This window comes from Podarcis raffonei, chromosome 8, assembly GCF_027172205.1.
Source record: "Podarcis raffonei isolate rPodRaf1 chromosome 8, rPodRaf1.pri, whole genome shotgun sequence".
Lineage (NCBI taxonomy): Eukaryota > Metazoa > Chordata > Lepidosauria > Squamata > Lacertidae > Podarcis > Podarcis raffonei.
In genome coordinates, this window is record NC_070609.1 from 87,327,168 (window position 1) to 87,342,008 (window position 14,841).

The 14,841-nt window shown below is 47.3% G+C and overlaps 1 protein-coding gene and 1 long non-coding RNA gene across 4 annotated transcripts in view; one reads left to right on the forward strand and one right to left on the reverse strand.

Annotated features, from left to right (window-relative positions):
* Positions 1-14,841, forward strand: part of DMTN (dematin actin binding protein) — a 57,756-nt gene that overhangs the window by 31,225 nt on the left and 11,690 nt on the right. For all 3 annotated transcript variants that reach the window (XM_053401330.1, XM_053401331.1, XM_053401328.1), the window contains exons 4-9: positions 8,080-8,154; positions 8,682-8,831; positions 9,999-10,043; positions 10,659-10,770; positions 12,907-12,963; positions 13,064-13,219. In XM_053401330.1, the coding sequence (XP_053257305.1) occupies positions 8,080-8,154; positions 8,682-8,831; positions 9,999-10,043; positions 10,659-10,770; positions 12,907-12,963; positions 13,064-13,219 (595 nt within the window). The remainder of the gene's footprint in view (positions 1-8,079; positions 8,155-8,681; positions 8,832-9,998; positions 10,044-10,658; positions 10,771-12,906; positions 12,964-13,063; positions 13,220-14,841) is intronic.
* LOC128420001 (uncharacterized) lies at positions 2,494-10,079 on the reverse strand. The gene is made up of 2 exons (XR_008331951.1): positions 9,792-10,079; positions 2,494-3,006 (listed from the first exon to the last, which is right to left on the reverse strand). It is a non-coding gene; the product is annotated as an uncharacterized LOC128420001 (long non-coding RNA).

Below are 14,841 nucleotides of genomic sequence, written 5' to 3' on the forward strand. Positions count from 1 at the left end.
AACGGGAAGAAAAGGTCAGCTAAAATACCCCCAGATCAGGTTTCTGTGATCAAGAAGATAGGCTTATTGACAAACACAAAAGGCTGTAGAATTGCAGTGGAGTAAGGGAAAAGAGAAAAATAAACTTCTACCTTGAAATGTTTGCCATGGCTGAGATAATCAGCAAGTGAGTGGCAGAAAACAAAGCATGGAGTCAGGCTGGCTACTAACTCCAGTTTTGGCTGTATATTCATAGGAAGCTTAGCCAGGACATTTGGGTGGGGGCACCGGTTCACGATTTAAAGCGGTAGGACATACAGAGCCAGCACTGAAACACATTCCATGTCTGGTGTGAAGCAAAGGCAACTCTGCCCCTTTAGAAATGGGGTCAGGTTGGCTCATTCAGGCACAGGCTGACAGGATTACAATAGATGTCAACTTCATTCCTGCATCGCAGGGGTTTGGACTTGATCACTTTTGGGATCCCTTCCAGTTCCACCTTTCCATGATTCTGTGGACACTGAAAAGCTCAGTCCAGCAGGGACACTTGCCAAGCCCTCTTCCCACTTCTCTGTGACAGACTAGGGGGGAAAGGAAAAATTCTGCAGAATCTTGGAGGTGTTGAAGAGGTTGGTATCACTGCAGATATATTTTTATAAATTGGCCAGGCATTGCAAAAAAAACCCCTCTATACTCCATGATTTTGTAGTGGTCCAGCAGGGGTTCTGTTAGGTTACATTGAGGATGCTGTAAGGAGAATGTGCACAGATCTTGGAGGAAGTTTGATAACTGCCGCAAGAATAATACTTGCAATGATGATAATAATCACAAGCCCCTAGGGTAATAAAAGAACACCTGCTTAAGGGTTGGGAGGTGTGAGGTATGGCTTATATTGTTAGGGAAAAGGCTCCAGCATCTGTGGGGACTTGCAATTGTGAAACAAGCTCTCTTCGGGGAAGAAAAAGCAATTATCTGTTTGTCATGTTGGAATAAAATCTGACTGCAGAATGATGTGAGGTAGCAGTACAGGGGCTGTGTGTCCTTTGGGACAGAGGACAGTCCTCTGTTTGGAGGACTGTCAGGTAAAAGCTCAGTTTGAAGATGACTCAAAGAAGGGAGAGAAGCTGTATGTGTTTGTGGAGGGGGTGGCAGCAGTGTGAAGTTCCTCATTCGTAGTAAGCAGCACTTGGACGGCAGATGGAATTATAAAATGACCAAGGTTCATTTATTCCAACTCTCTGCAATGCGGGAATCGCCCCCAGGCCCCGGATTTAGGTTTGATGAGGCCCTAAGCTACTGAAGGTAACGGGGCCCTTTAAACCTCCAGCTGTCCTTTGTCAACAACAAATTGTCACTGTTTTTTGAGTTGAATATATGCTATATGGTAATTTATGGACCTAATAGGTATCTAAAGCCATTTGCACATGTTGCCATGCAACCCTTCCATGCAAGAATGTAGGTACCCTATATATAGAAAGGAGCAAACCAGTGATATTTTGGGGAGCAGGGGAGCAGGCAGGGCCCATTGTTGGAAACTGGCCCCCTCAGGAAACACCCATGACTTAATCCTAGGAGCCTACACAATACAAAACACTGGTGCTGTATGTAGCTTTTATTTTATTTGTTTTTTATCTTATATTTTAGAAATGTACATCCGGTTGTTGTTTTTCCTTTAATTTTTGGGGGGGCCCAAGAGAGAGGACCCCTAAGCTATAGCTTGTTTAGCTTATATGTAAATCCGGCACTAAAGAATCTGTGACAGGATGCCCTCCCCTCCCAAACTCTGTTTAAAAACCTCCAAGGAAGGAGAGTCCAGCACCTTCCGAAGGAGTCCGTTCTACTGTCAAATGGCTCTTACAGTCAAAAAGTTATTCCTGATGTTTAGTTAGAAAAGGCCATCCGGTCACAGTCTTTTCCACTACAGTGAGGCGATGCCCCTTCAGTTTTCTCTCAGCCATAGTACTTATTTATAGTTTTGCACTTACACTTACAAATTAGCCTACATACCGTAAATGGGTGTCCTCTTTTGGGGGGCGATGCATAGAATAGTTAGAAGGGACCCTGAGGGACATCTAGTCCAACCCCCTGCTACCGTGGGCAGCGAGTCTTGGCCTTGCTGCCGAAGGAGGGAAATAAATGATTGAGGCTGCATTGAGATGGAAGGCACTGATCAAATGTCAGATGTGGAGGGTTTTACAGTGGTACCTCGGGTTAAGTACTTAATTCATTCCGGAGGTCCGTTCTTAACCTGAAACTGTTCTTAACCTGAAGCACCACTTTAGCTAATGGAGCCTCCTGCTGCCACTGCGTTGCCGCTGCATAATTTCTGTTCTCATCCTGAAGCAAAGTTCTTAACCCGAGGTACTATTTCTGGGTTAGCAGAGTCTGTAACCTGAAGCGTATGTAACCTGAAGCATATATGACCCGAGGTACCACTGTATTCTGTTTTGTAATTTGACTGCTACGAAGCATCGCCAGATATCTTGGATCCAAAGAAAGCAATCTATTCCACAATTCTTTTTGTAGGATTATATTGTAATATAGGTAGGCCAGACGAGGTATTCACTTGAAACATTTTAAAAAGACTGCCCCATCTCGCAGACTGGCTTTCCAGTGTGCCCCTCCCCACCCTGCTTTTTAACATCCAGGCAGTGAAACTTGGCAGCCGGCTCGCTCGCGGCTTTGTGATGTGTAGCCGGTTCTAAGAAAGGTTTTCTGTTTCTGTCCCCGACTGGATAGCCAAGAATCTTATCAGTCAGTCTCCAGTCCCCTTTGGTGGCACATTTGCAAGGGGGCTGGAACAGTCAGCAGCTCTTCCTAGAACACAGCGCTTTGAGGACACACAGCAACCCCTCTGATTGGCAGGAGGGAATACAAATGTATATTTGTGACAAAGCCAGAGTTTACTGTGCCTGCTGGAAGGAAATCCTTCCTGGAAACGACTCTTCAATACGCTGCCTGCATGGCCAATGCAAATTTCCGTTTGGCCTCATTGAGTGGCATTGACTTTCTTTCCTGCAGCTGCTGCTGTGCATGTACGGAAGACAAAAGCGGATTTTTTTTAATTAAAAAAAATAATGCACTCATAGGGACACGGGTGGCGCTGTGGGTTAAACCACAGAGCCTAGGACCTGCCGATCAGAAGTCGTCGGTTCGAATCCCCGCAACGGGGTGAGCTCCTGTTGCTCGGTCCCTGCTCCTGCCAACCTAGCAGTTCGAAGCACGTCAAAGTGCTAGTAGATAAATAGGTACCGCTCCGGCGGGAAGGTAAACGGCGTTTCCATGCGCTGCTCTGGTTCGCCAGAAGCGGCTTAGTCATGCTGGCCACATGACCTGGAAGCTGTACGCCGGCTCCCTCGTCCAATAAAGCGAGATGAGCGCCGCAACCCCAGAGCCGGCCACGACTGGACCTAATGGTCAGGGGTCCCTTTACCTTTACCTAATGAACTCATATGCAAGCCTTTAATCTATTGGTAGCCATACAGGAAGGTGGAGCTGCGATTGCATTCAGTCTTCTGCCATGTAATGTGCTGGGTCAGGCCAAGTTTAGTCCAGCATCCTGTTCTCATACTGGCTGACCAGACGCCATGCAAGCAAAAGAGTGTTGGCTTCTCTTGTAGTTTCAAGCCACTGGTCTTCAGAAGCATTACTGCCTACAGCTGTGGATGCAGAGCTGTCATCCTGGCTAGTAGCCATTGATAGTGCTCTCCTCCATGAATTTGTCTAATCCTCTTTTAAAGCCCTCTAGACTGGTGGTCATCACTGCCTCCAGTGGCAGGAGGTTTCATAGTTTAACCATGCACTGCATGAAGGACTTCCTTTTGTGTCACTGAAAAGAAATGTTTTACTACATACCGTATTTTTTGCTCTATAAGACTCACTTTTTCCCTCCTAAAAAGTAAGGGGAAATGTGTGTGCGTCTTATGGAGCGAATGCAGGCTGCGCAGCTATCCCAGAAGCCAGAACAGCAAGAGGGATTGCTGCTTTCACTGCACAGCGATCCCTCTTGTTGTTCTGGCTTCTGAGCTTCAGAATATTTTTTTTCTTGTTTTCCTCCTCCAAAAACTAGGTGTGTCTTGTGGACTGGTGCGTCTTATAGAGCGAAAAATACGGTATTTTTTATTATTATTAAAGATATTCTTGATTTACAAAAGTGTTTGCAATGTCTCTCTCTCGTATTCCCCCCCCCATGTAACATTTTTACAAATCAGTTTCATTTGTTGAGACATTAGGAAGAAAAGGGGGAAAGAGGTGGGGGGGAGATGGGGGGCATCGGGTGGCGATGTTTCTATTTGACTTACTATATGTAGGGTTTGGTGTCAGCGTTGCTTGTGCAGGTTCTCTGCTGTTCACTTGTGTTCCTTCGGTGGTGAGAGAGGTTGGGGTTGGCCATGGGTGTGGTTGTTCATTTGTGGTTGGCTGTGGTGGTCTTTGTTTTCATGTGTGAGTGGTGTGGGTGGGTGTTTGGGATCAGGTTAGCCATATTGATTTGTATACTGTTGGTGAATTTTTGTCGTTGTCTTGTTGGGCTGTGTATGTGATAAAGAAGGTGTCTTCTTCTCTTTGTCCCCCTGTCAGTTTCAGTTTATTGGTTAATTTTCCTAGTAGGGCTGTTTCCCATACTATTTGGTACCATTGGTCCATGCTTACTCCTGACAGGTCTCTCCGGTGTCTGGAACAGAAGCGTTTTATCAGAAGTTCCCTTTTAGCCTGACACCCGGCATTTTTTCCATAGAGTTCTGCACATTTGGCATGAATTTACACACACACACAAACAAATTTTTAACCTTTCCTCCCCTTGCAAAATTCTCCTTTTGGCCTCTGATAGCAGACACCCCTTCCCTTCTTCCTCCTCTTTCCCCCTCATTATACATCACAGGAATTTCCTTTGCTGCCCCCACCCTGGTCTCTGTTGTTGGAAGTTGGAGGGAAGCCGAGCAGATTGCGCTTGGCCTGTTTCTTTGTGTGTTGTGATGATGTCCCCCTGTGCTGGTGCTTCTGCAGCCGAACTGACCTATTTTTAACACCCCATCAGTGAAATTAGCCCCCCCCCAACCTTGGAAGTTTCATGGGAGTCCAAAGTCTGAAACGGCGAAAAAATGATCTTTGTTGAATATTTCAACCCCACAGCCCAGAGAAATGAAATGAAATAACAATACAAATATGCAGTGGTACCTCGGGTTAAGTACTTAATTTGTTCTGGAGATCCGTTCTTAACCTGAAACTGTTCTTAACCTGAAGCACCACTTTAGCTAATGGGGCCTGCCGCTGTGCCACCGGAGCACGATTTCTGTTCTCATCCTGAAGCAAAGTTCTTAACCCGAGGTACTATTTCTGGGTTAGCAGAGTCTGTAACCTGAAGTGTATGTAACCTGAAGTGTATGTAACCCGAGGTAACACTGTACTGTACAAGCACAGATTGATCAGTAGATTAACAGTTCCATCAAAAATGGAACAAAACTCAACAGCAGTGGGGACAAAAATTAGAATTCCCAAGCATCTTATGGGGAGGTCAATACCTTCTGCCATTACCTGGGGAGGGAACATGAATCGTTGCCCACAAGCCTCCACAATAGAAACCTCCCACCCTGCTTTTCCATACATACAGGTGGAAAAGAGGAAGAAGGCAACCCCTTCATGGAGTCCCCAAAGTAAAGAGTCCCTTCCCTTTTGGCACTGGGGCAGCAGCCGCCTTTAATCAGCAATATCTGGGGGGCTAAAAGGCACCCCATGAGCCACAACTGGGGTTTCCCTTCTCCTCTTCCTCCTCCAGGCTTCAAGGCTGGTGATAGGGCCGCTAGGAAGGAGGCAGGCAGATGGATTTGCTTGTAGCCACAATTGCAATGGATTGCAGTGGAATTTCAGTGGAGACAAATACATGGCCAGAGGTGTTGTTCTCATGCACTAGCGCTCTGTCTGTCTGTCTGTCTGTCTCTCTCTCTCTCTCTCTCTCTCTCTCTGTGTGTGTGTGTGTGTGTGTGTGTTGTGACATTTAAAGGGGAGGAAGAAGCTTCTCGAATGGCCATAAAGCTCTTGCAAATGCAGCTGTTCTAATTTTTGGCCACACATCCTGGCCTTTAGGGAAGCATCGCCACCTGGTGGCTATTGACGGCTGCTGCCCTGGATAAAGTGACGTCAATCTCCACCTGCCCATCCACACCCAGTGCCCCTTCCTTAAAATGGCATCCTTTTTAGAGTGTTTTGGAGCACTAATTTAGACTGTGCACCAAGGGCTCCACAAAGCAAAGAGGCAAGATGCCTGATTCGTTTTTTCCATCCCTCAACATAAAACATTTCCGCCCACCTCCCCCAATCTCCTACATGGTATCAGGTTGATAACGCCTGCTCTAGTATTGCCCCCTTGGTGGAAAAGCCTCCTCCCCATCTGAGTCGGGTCCCCGATTTTTTTTTAAAAATACTGATTTGCTAGCCAAGAAAACAACAACCCTACAAACATAACAAAAAGAAAGGAAAAACAAAAACAAAGAATAAAATATTTAAACCGTAAAGCACCACAGTCTGGAAGGACAGCTCCAAAGGGATAATAAAGTATTAACTCATACAAAGGTTCCCGTTAGAAATAGCAAAGATTTGTTAAAAATATATGCCTTCTCCACCTGTGAGTTCCGCCATCCCTTAGAACAAAGGTCCTTTTTTGTCTTAAGTGAGCCAGATACTTGCATGTACTGATGCTGCTGTATAAGAAATAACATGTCATATATAGACTGAATATTTAAAAAGGTTATTTGAGCTTGGCCCTTTAGGTACATTTATTTTAGGGCAGGCATGTCCAAAGTCTATTTTGGGGGCCTAATCTATTTTGGGGGCCGCTGGTAGGTTTAATGCAAAAATCCAAAAAAAAAACCTCAACAGCCTCAATCCTAAAAAAAAAAAAGCCAACAAAATCGAAAAATCTCAACAACTTCAATCCTAAAAAAAAGGTCAACAACTTTGGTCGGCCTTCACTTCATTAAATCTGGCCCTCTTTGGAAAAAGTTTGGACACCACTGGTTGAGGGGATATCTTTTCAAGAAGGGCAGTTTGCCGAATAAACATACACAAACTTATTGTTGCTAATATAATAGATAGATAACTTGAGGATCTTTACATTTGTATAACATGCAGAGAATAATATGTGTTAAAAAATCAGAGAGAGGATCTGAGGGAAGTCGTAGGGGGGAGGTAGGGGGAAAATGGGGGGAAATATAATGAAGATTATTTGCTGGAATCATTTGTTATGTGAAAACAGTTAATAATTTATTATTTTTTTAAAAAAAAGAAGGGTGGTTTGCCAAACCCTTGAACACCAGCAATCCAAATTATTAAGATCAAAGGCCTTCCAGGATTTGGCAATACAGTGGTGCCCCGCAAGACGAACGCCTCGCAAGACGAAAAACCCACTAGACGAAAGGGTTTTCCGTTTTGGAGGCGCTTCGCAAAACGAATTTCCCTATGGGCTTCCTTCGCAAGACGAAAGCCCATAGGGAAATCTCCGGGACAGCGGGGAAGCGCAGCGCGTCTTCCCCACTGTCCTCGGACCTCCTCCGAAGGCTGGCGGCAGGAGGAGGTCTCTCCACCCCACCGGCAGCCTTCGGATGGCTGCTCCGAAGGCTGGCGGCGGGGCGGAGAGACCTTCTCCCGCCGCCAGCCTTCAGAAGGCTGCTCCGAAGGCTGCCGGTGGGGCGGAGAGACCTCCTCCCGCCGCCAGGCTTCGGAAGGCTGCTCCGAAGGCTGCCGGTGGGGCGGAGAGACCTCCTCCCGCCGCCAGCCATCGGAAGGCTGTCCTGAAGACTTGCGGTGGGAGGAGGGTTTTCCTTCCCACCGCCAACATTCAGAATGCTGTTCTGAATGTTGGAGGTGGGGAGGAAAAGCCCTTCTCCGGTCTCCATAGGAACGCATTAATTGATTTTCAATGCATTCCTATGGGAAACCGTGCTTCGCAAGACGAAAAACTCGCAAGAAGAAAAAACTTGCGGAACGAATTAATTTCGTCTTGCGAGGCACCACTGTACAACCATGGGCTGCTGCTGTTAAGAGATGAGAAAGGAGTTCTTTGCTTTTCACATCCCATCTGACTCGTGTCTTTTCCCTTCTCTCCAGCACCAGCTGACATCCCCAGGGAGCCTCTGCTCTTCCCGGGGCTCCAGCGTCCCTGGGTCACCCTCCAGCCTTGTGGTGAGTAAAGGTAAAGGTAAAGGTACCCCTGCCCGTACGGGCCAGTCGTGTCCGACTCTAGGGTTGTGTGCCCATCTCACTTAAGAGGCCGGGGGCCAGCGCTGTCCGGAGACACTTCCGGGTCACGTGGCCAGCGTGACAAGCTGCATCTGGCAAGCCAGCGCAGCACACGGAAACGCCGTTTACCTTCCCGCTGGTAAGCGGTCTCTATTTATCTACTTGCACCCGGGGGTGCTTTCGAACTGCTAGGTTGGCAGGCGCTGGGACCGAGCGCACCCCGCCGCGGGGATTCGAACCGCCGACCTTTCGATCGGCAAGCCCTAGGCGCTGAGGCTTTTACCCACAGCGCCACCCGCGTCCCTATTGTGGTGAGTAGTACCATGCAAATGGACTCTTCACTTTTAAATGATACCTCACCTCCATGCACGGATCTCTCAGCTGATTAGAGCGTGGTGCTGACAACGTCAAGGTTTGAATGCCTCCTGAATCAAGACCTGGAACGCTGATGCTTCTGTCTTCCTTCCCAGGCAAAAATGGACAATGAAGTCTACAAGGACTTAGCAGCAATCCCCAAAGACAAGGCGATCCTGGACATAGAGCGCCCCGACTTGATGATCTACGAGCCCCACTTTACCTACTCCCTCCTGGACCACGTGGAGAGGCCGAGGAGCCGAGAGGTGGGCCAGCCCAAACCCCCTTTTCGGGCCAGGGGGGTCCTTTGCTTTGCCCAGAGTACCATAGCAAAAGCTATTTTGAGGTTGTGATTCTGTAGAAGTTGTTAGGAAAACAGTAAGCCCTGATGAAAGAAGAATGGAGGATGAAACTGATGGACTATGCCGAGTTAGATAAATTAACAGGAAGGATTCGAAACCTGCGGGACCAGAGATTCTTAGAAGACTGAATATACGAACTATTTGAAAAGTAATTGTAATGAACAGATTATGCTAGTAGGATTGCAAGAAGTTTTGTAAGGAGGATTATTTGAAATATTGCAAGAAAGACTATGAGGAGAATTATTAAAGGTAAAGGTAAAGGGACCCCTGACCATTAGGTCCAGTCGTGACCGACTCTGGGGTTGCAGCGCTCATCTCGCTTTATTGGCCGAGGGAGCCGGAATACAGCTTCTGGGTCATGTGGCCAGCATGACTAAGCCACTTCTGGTGAACCAGAGCAGTGCACGGAAACGCCGTTTACCTTCCCGCCAGAAGGAAGGTACTTGCACTTTGATGTGCTTTTTAAGAAATGCAGAATAAGTGATAAAAACGGAAAATCATCAGAGGAGTTGACGGAAGTCAAAAGTATTGTATAAGATAAGAAATTATGTTATATGAATGTTGGAAATGATATGTTAAAAAAACTAATAAAAATATTTTTTTTTAAAAAAAGGAAACAGTAAGGCCAGTTCTGTAATGGCTGGCTAATTAATACTGTGAGGTTTTTGTGTTCCACGAGCCCCACTGTGGCTTGCAGTATAGACATAGAACCATAGAAAACTAGGGTGGAAGAGACCCTAAGGCTCATCTAGTCCAACCCACCACAATGCTGGAATCTCAACTAGGTCATACATGACAGGTGGCCACTAAACCTCTGTTATAAACCTTCCAAGGGAGTCCCTTCCATTGTCAAATGGCTCTTACCGTCAGAAAGTTCTTCTGATGGTTTAGCCAGAATCTCCTTTCCTGGAATCTGAATCTATCGGTTCAGGTCCTCCTGTCCGGAGAGGCAGAAAACAAGCTTGCTTCATCTTCTGTAAGAAAGCCTTTTAGACGTAATAGATGACTCAGATGTGAGCGGCATCAAGTGAAGTTCTCTCTCTCTCTCTCTCTCTTGACTCTTTTCTGCAGCGCTCCCTCTCGCCCAAATCCCTCTCTCCACCTCCTTCTCCAGAAGTAAGTGTTTCTCGGGGTTGCCTTGGAGATGGGTTACCAAGAGCAGAGAAGAGGCCAGTGGGAGGGAAGGAGGGAGTGGAGAAAAGATGAGCAAGGCTGTCAGTGTGACAGGGTGGCGGGGAGAGGGATGTGTTCCCGCATCTGCACGGGCAGCAATTGAGCTCAGCGCACCGGGGCCTGTCAGCTCCAGAAGCCCTCTGGCCAAGAGGCAAGCCGGTTTGCAGGACTCCTTGCCACACGACAGGCCGGCACAGCTCCTCGGCCGCTGACAGTCTCTTGGTGGAGGGCAGGGTGCAGGCTGCTCTTCTGCAACGGGAGGGAAAGGGCTGTGTGGCAATTCAGCCCGGGGCCGGCCCACCCGTTACTGCCGATGAGGCAGCTGCCTCAGGCTGCAGGCTGGAGACAGCTGGGGGGAGCTGCAGATCTGGGGACCCCAGGAGCCTGCTGCTGCTGCCCCCTGTGCTTGTAGCTCACAGCTGCCACCAGGGAAGAGCAGAGCCACTGTTGCCACCTGCCTCCTATTTTCTCCCCTTTTGCCTCAGGCGGCAAAATGTCTTGGGCCGGCCCTGAAACCAGACTGCTGGCCTCCTCTGACCTCCTTTGCTCTGCCCACAGGTCACTCGCGACTGGATGGAGGAGAGCAAGTCTCCAGGCAATGCCTCCCAGCCGGGCAGCCGCCGAACCAGCAGCAGCAGCCGCAGCGGAGTCCACCATTTCCACCGCCCTGGTAGGGTCCCCGCCTTGCCAAAGTCGCCTTCAGGCTTTCCCTGACACCCCCACCCATGCCTTAGACTGCTACCCCAGACCCTTCCCCACCCTCCATCAGCTGCAGCCTCTCCGGGGGGTCTCAGTCATAGAACTGTAGAGAGTTGGAGGGGATCCCAAAGGTCATCTAGTCCAGCCCCCTGCAATGCAGCCGTCATACGCTACATGGGGCTGCCTTTGAAAAGGGCTCAGAAACGTCAGCTGGCTCAAAGAGCTTCAGCCAGACAGAATCATAGCTGTCAACTTTTCCCTTTTCTAAAGGGAAATTCCCTTATTCCAAATAGGATTCCTCGCAAGAAAAGGGAAAAGTTGACAGCTGTGGACAGAATATTGATCCCCTTGTTAGAACAGCTCCGCTAGCTGCCAATCTGTTCCTGAGCACAATTAAAAGTGCTGGTCGTGACCTCTAAAGCCCTATATGACTTAGGCCCAGGCTCTCTGAAGGACCATATTCCCTTATAAGAACCTGCCCAGGTTTTGAGATTTTGAGGGGAGGTCCTTCTCCTAGTTCCACCACCCTCACAGGCCTACTTGCTGGGGGGACGCAGGAGAGGGCCTTCTCGGTGGCTGCTTCCTGATCTTACAACTCCCTCCCTGGAGAAGCCAGGCGGGCCCCCTCCTTGCGGTCCTTCTGCCAGCAGGCGGAGACCTTCTTATTCCTACAGGCCTTTGGGAACAGACTCTTGTTTTTTAAGGAAAGGGCTTTTAATAAGTGCTGTGTTGTTTTATTATTTGTATTTTAATAGACGAGTTTTAAAAATTGATTTAATTCTATTAGAGTTTAATTACTTTTTATATGTTTCTTAACTTATCTAATTGGTGGTGTTTTAATTTGTGTAAGCCGCCTTCAGTCCCAGTCTGGGAAAAAGGCAGGATATAAAAGATGATGAAGATGATGATGATACTAATAATACAGTGGTACCTTGGTTTAAGAACAGCTTAGTTTATGAACAACTTGGATTAAGAACGCAGCAAACCCAGAAGTAGGTGTTTTGGTTTGTTAACTTTGCCTTGGAATAAGAATATGTTTCGCTTCCTGTTGAGTGTGTTCCATTTGTAAATTGAGTCTCCCGCTGCTATGGGAAACATGGCTTGGTTTAAGAACGCTTTGGTTTAAGAACGGTCTTCCGGAACGGATTAAGTTCGTAAACCAAGGTAAAGGTAAAGTAAAGGGACCCCAGTGCTTTCGAACTGCTAGGTTGGCAGGAGCTGGGGCCGAGCAACGGGAGCTCACCCCGTCGCAGGGATTCAAACCACCGACCTTCTGATCAGCAAGTCCTAGGCTCTGTGGTTTAACCCACAGTGCCACCCGTGTCCCTTATATTTCTCCTTTTACGTGGCCCAAAATCTGCCCTGCTCCCCTCTACCTTGAACTCCCCTGGGTCAGGCCCTTCAACCCTGGAGCGTAGCAAGCTGCCTTAAATGTACTGAGTCAGGCCATTGGCCTGTCCTGCTCACTGTTGCCTACAGTCCAGTGACTGGCAGCTGATCTCCAGGTTTCAGGCAGGGAATATTTAACCTGTGCCCTTCTGTCCTTCTCCAAAGCAGCTTCATGGAAACCCCCTCTGTGGTATTGTAACTCTTCTACGTTGGGGCAGCCTTTGCTACCTTGGGTATGATGAGAGTTGTTTATTATTATTACATTGGTACCTTGGTTTACAGAGATGCAGCTGGCGCTGTGGGTTAAACCACAGAGCCTAGGACTTGCCAATCAGAAGGTCGGCGGTTCTAATCCCCGCGACGGGGTGAGCTCCTGTTGCTCGGTCCCAGCTCCTGCCCACCTAGCAGTTCGAAAGCACATCAAAGTGCAAGTAGATAAATAGGTACCGCTGCTCTGGTTTGCCAGAAGCAGCTTAGTCATGCTAGCCACATGACCCAAAAGCTGTACGCCGGCTCCCTCGGCCAATAAAGCGAGATGAGCGCCGCAACCCCAGAGTCAGCCACGACTGGACCTAATGGTCAGGGGTCCCTTTACCTTTACCTTTAAAAGGAGAAATATGGGCAGCAGCACTCTGGAAAACCACCTCGGGGGTCTCCCTGAGAAGCAGCCCCAAACCAGTTGCTGCGTCCCCTGAGCGCCTCCCTGTTCCTTCCCCAGATACCAACACGGCAGAGATGAACATCTACAAGAAGCCTCCCATCTACAAGCAGAGAGGTAGGTGGTGCTCCCTGGTGCCCTCTGGGGCGGGCGAAGGTGGGGCTACACACAGCAGAGGCTCAGGGTCACCTTCCCCACCCCCCCTTGCACCTTGCAGAGCAGTCGGTGACGCCAACCCCGCAGAGCAAGCACCTGATCGAGGACCTGATCATCGAATCCTCCAAGTTCCCGGCTGCCCAGCCGCCCGACCCCAACCAGCCGGCCAAGATTGAGACGGACTACTGGCCCTGCCCGCCCTCCTTGGCAGTTGTGGGTAAGTGGTCCTTGCTGTGTTTTTCTGTCAGCCAGTGGGGTAGTGGATGGGGGAATGCAGGGGAGCGTAGCTGTGGGGCTTTTTTTCAGAACTGGAGCAATGATGCCATCTGGCAAGGTGCCAGGGCGATTTATCTCCTTTTTCTGGCAAACGAATGAGGCGATAACAAGGCTTCCAAGTTTGCTTGTGAGAGATTAGCATAGAGGAAGTTGGATAATGAGGAAAAGAATCGAGCAGAGGCTGGATACTGCTTTCCTTTTCTTTGATGGGGTTGCTGCTTCATACTAGGAGTTTCCCCCCCAAAAAAAAATTATTAATCACTACGAGCAAATCAGTTTGTAAACCAATTTAACCAATTAGATTTTCCCCCTCCCTTTCCCACTCCCGAGACTTCCCTCAGTTCCCCTCTCTGATTTGTTTATACATATTCTTCTCTGCATGTTGTAAAATTGTACATATCATACCTTGTCTATCATATGTTCTACTAATCAATTTGTGGATGTTTATTCAAAATCTGCCAAGGAGACCAAATCCTTTTGTTGTCTTTTTAAATAGTTTGTAAATAGTTCCTAATCTTCCTGAAAATCACGATTGTCCTTCTCCCGCAGTTTATATGTCAACTTTGCCAGCCCTGCATAGCTCATCAGTTTTTCTTGCCATTGTTCTTTCATTGGGATTCCCTCATTCTTCTATCCTTGTGCTAACAAGATGCTTGCCGCTGTTGTTTTTTTTCTTTTTAAATGATATTTATTCAGAGTTTCAAAAGTACAAGAAAAAGGACAAAAAATATGAAAAAAGGAACAAATACATCACAACAAAAAAGAAAGAAAGAAAGAAAAAAAGACAAATCCCATATTACATCTTTTCATTTGCTTAATTCTTTGACCTCCTCACACCTCCCTTTTTGTATTCTAATTTAATTCGTTGTTTCAGCAAATTCTTTCCGTCTTTCTCAATTCTTATTTAGATAGTCTAACCTATTAGTTGACTCAACAAGTCCTTTCCATCTTTTGACATATTCTGTCATTCAGTTTACCTTGATTTATTTAACCTTGTCTTACCATAAAAAGAAAACCTTAATGTTCAAAATTTAAAACATATTTATACATAACTCCTTATATCCTTTCTACTAAAGCCAGATAATTCCATTCCAACATTTCCCCTAATATTTCATTAGCTTTACACTAATTCCAAAAATAAAAAGAAAATTTTCCTTTTATAGGCTCTTTTTTGTGTGTGTGTCCAACGTCCCTTCTTCCTGGTCTCGGGTTATGTCAGTCCTTACTGTCCATTCCATCCAGTCCATCAACCTGGTGATCTTATGTCCGAGGCCCTTAAGTCTCTTCTATCCCTCTTCTGCAGATTTTCTTCTTGTTGTTTATGCTTACACTTTTCCTTATGTTTCGTTGGTTTCTTTCTTAATTTCTTCCCTTTCTCCTTGAGGAGTAGGTCTCTGGGGGATTCCAACCAATAGTTATATCCATCTTCCTTCATCAGACTAGCCCATTCCCCACAGTCCCACTCCCCGCCATCATCATTATAATCCAAAAAGTAACTATCCAAAAAATAGTTGTCAGCATATTTCCAAGTCTTCCCAAAGTTAAGAGCCTCCTTAACTCCAG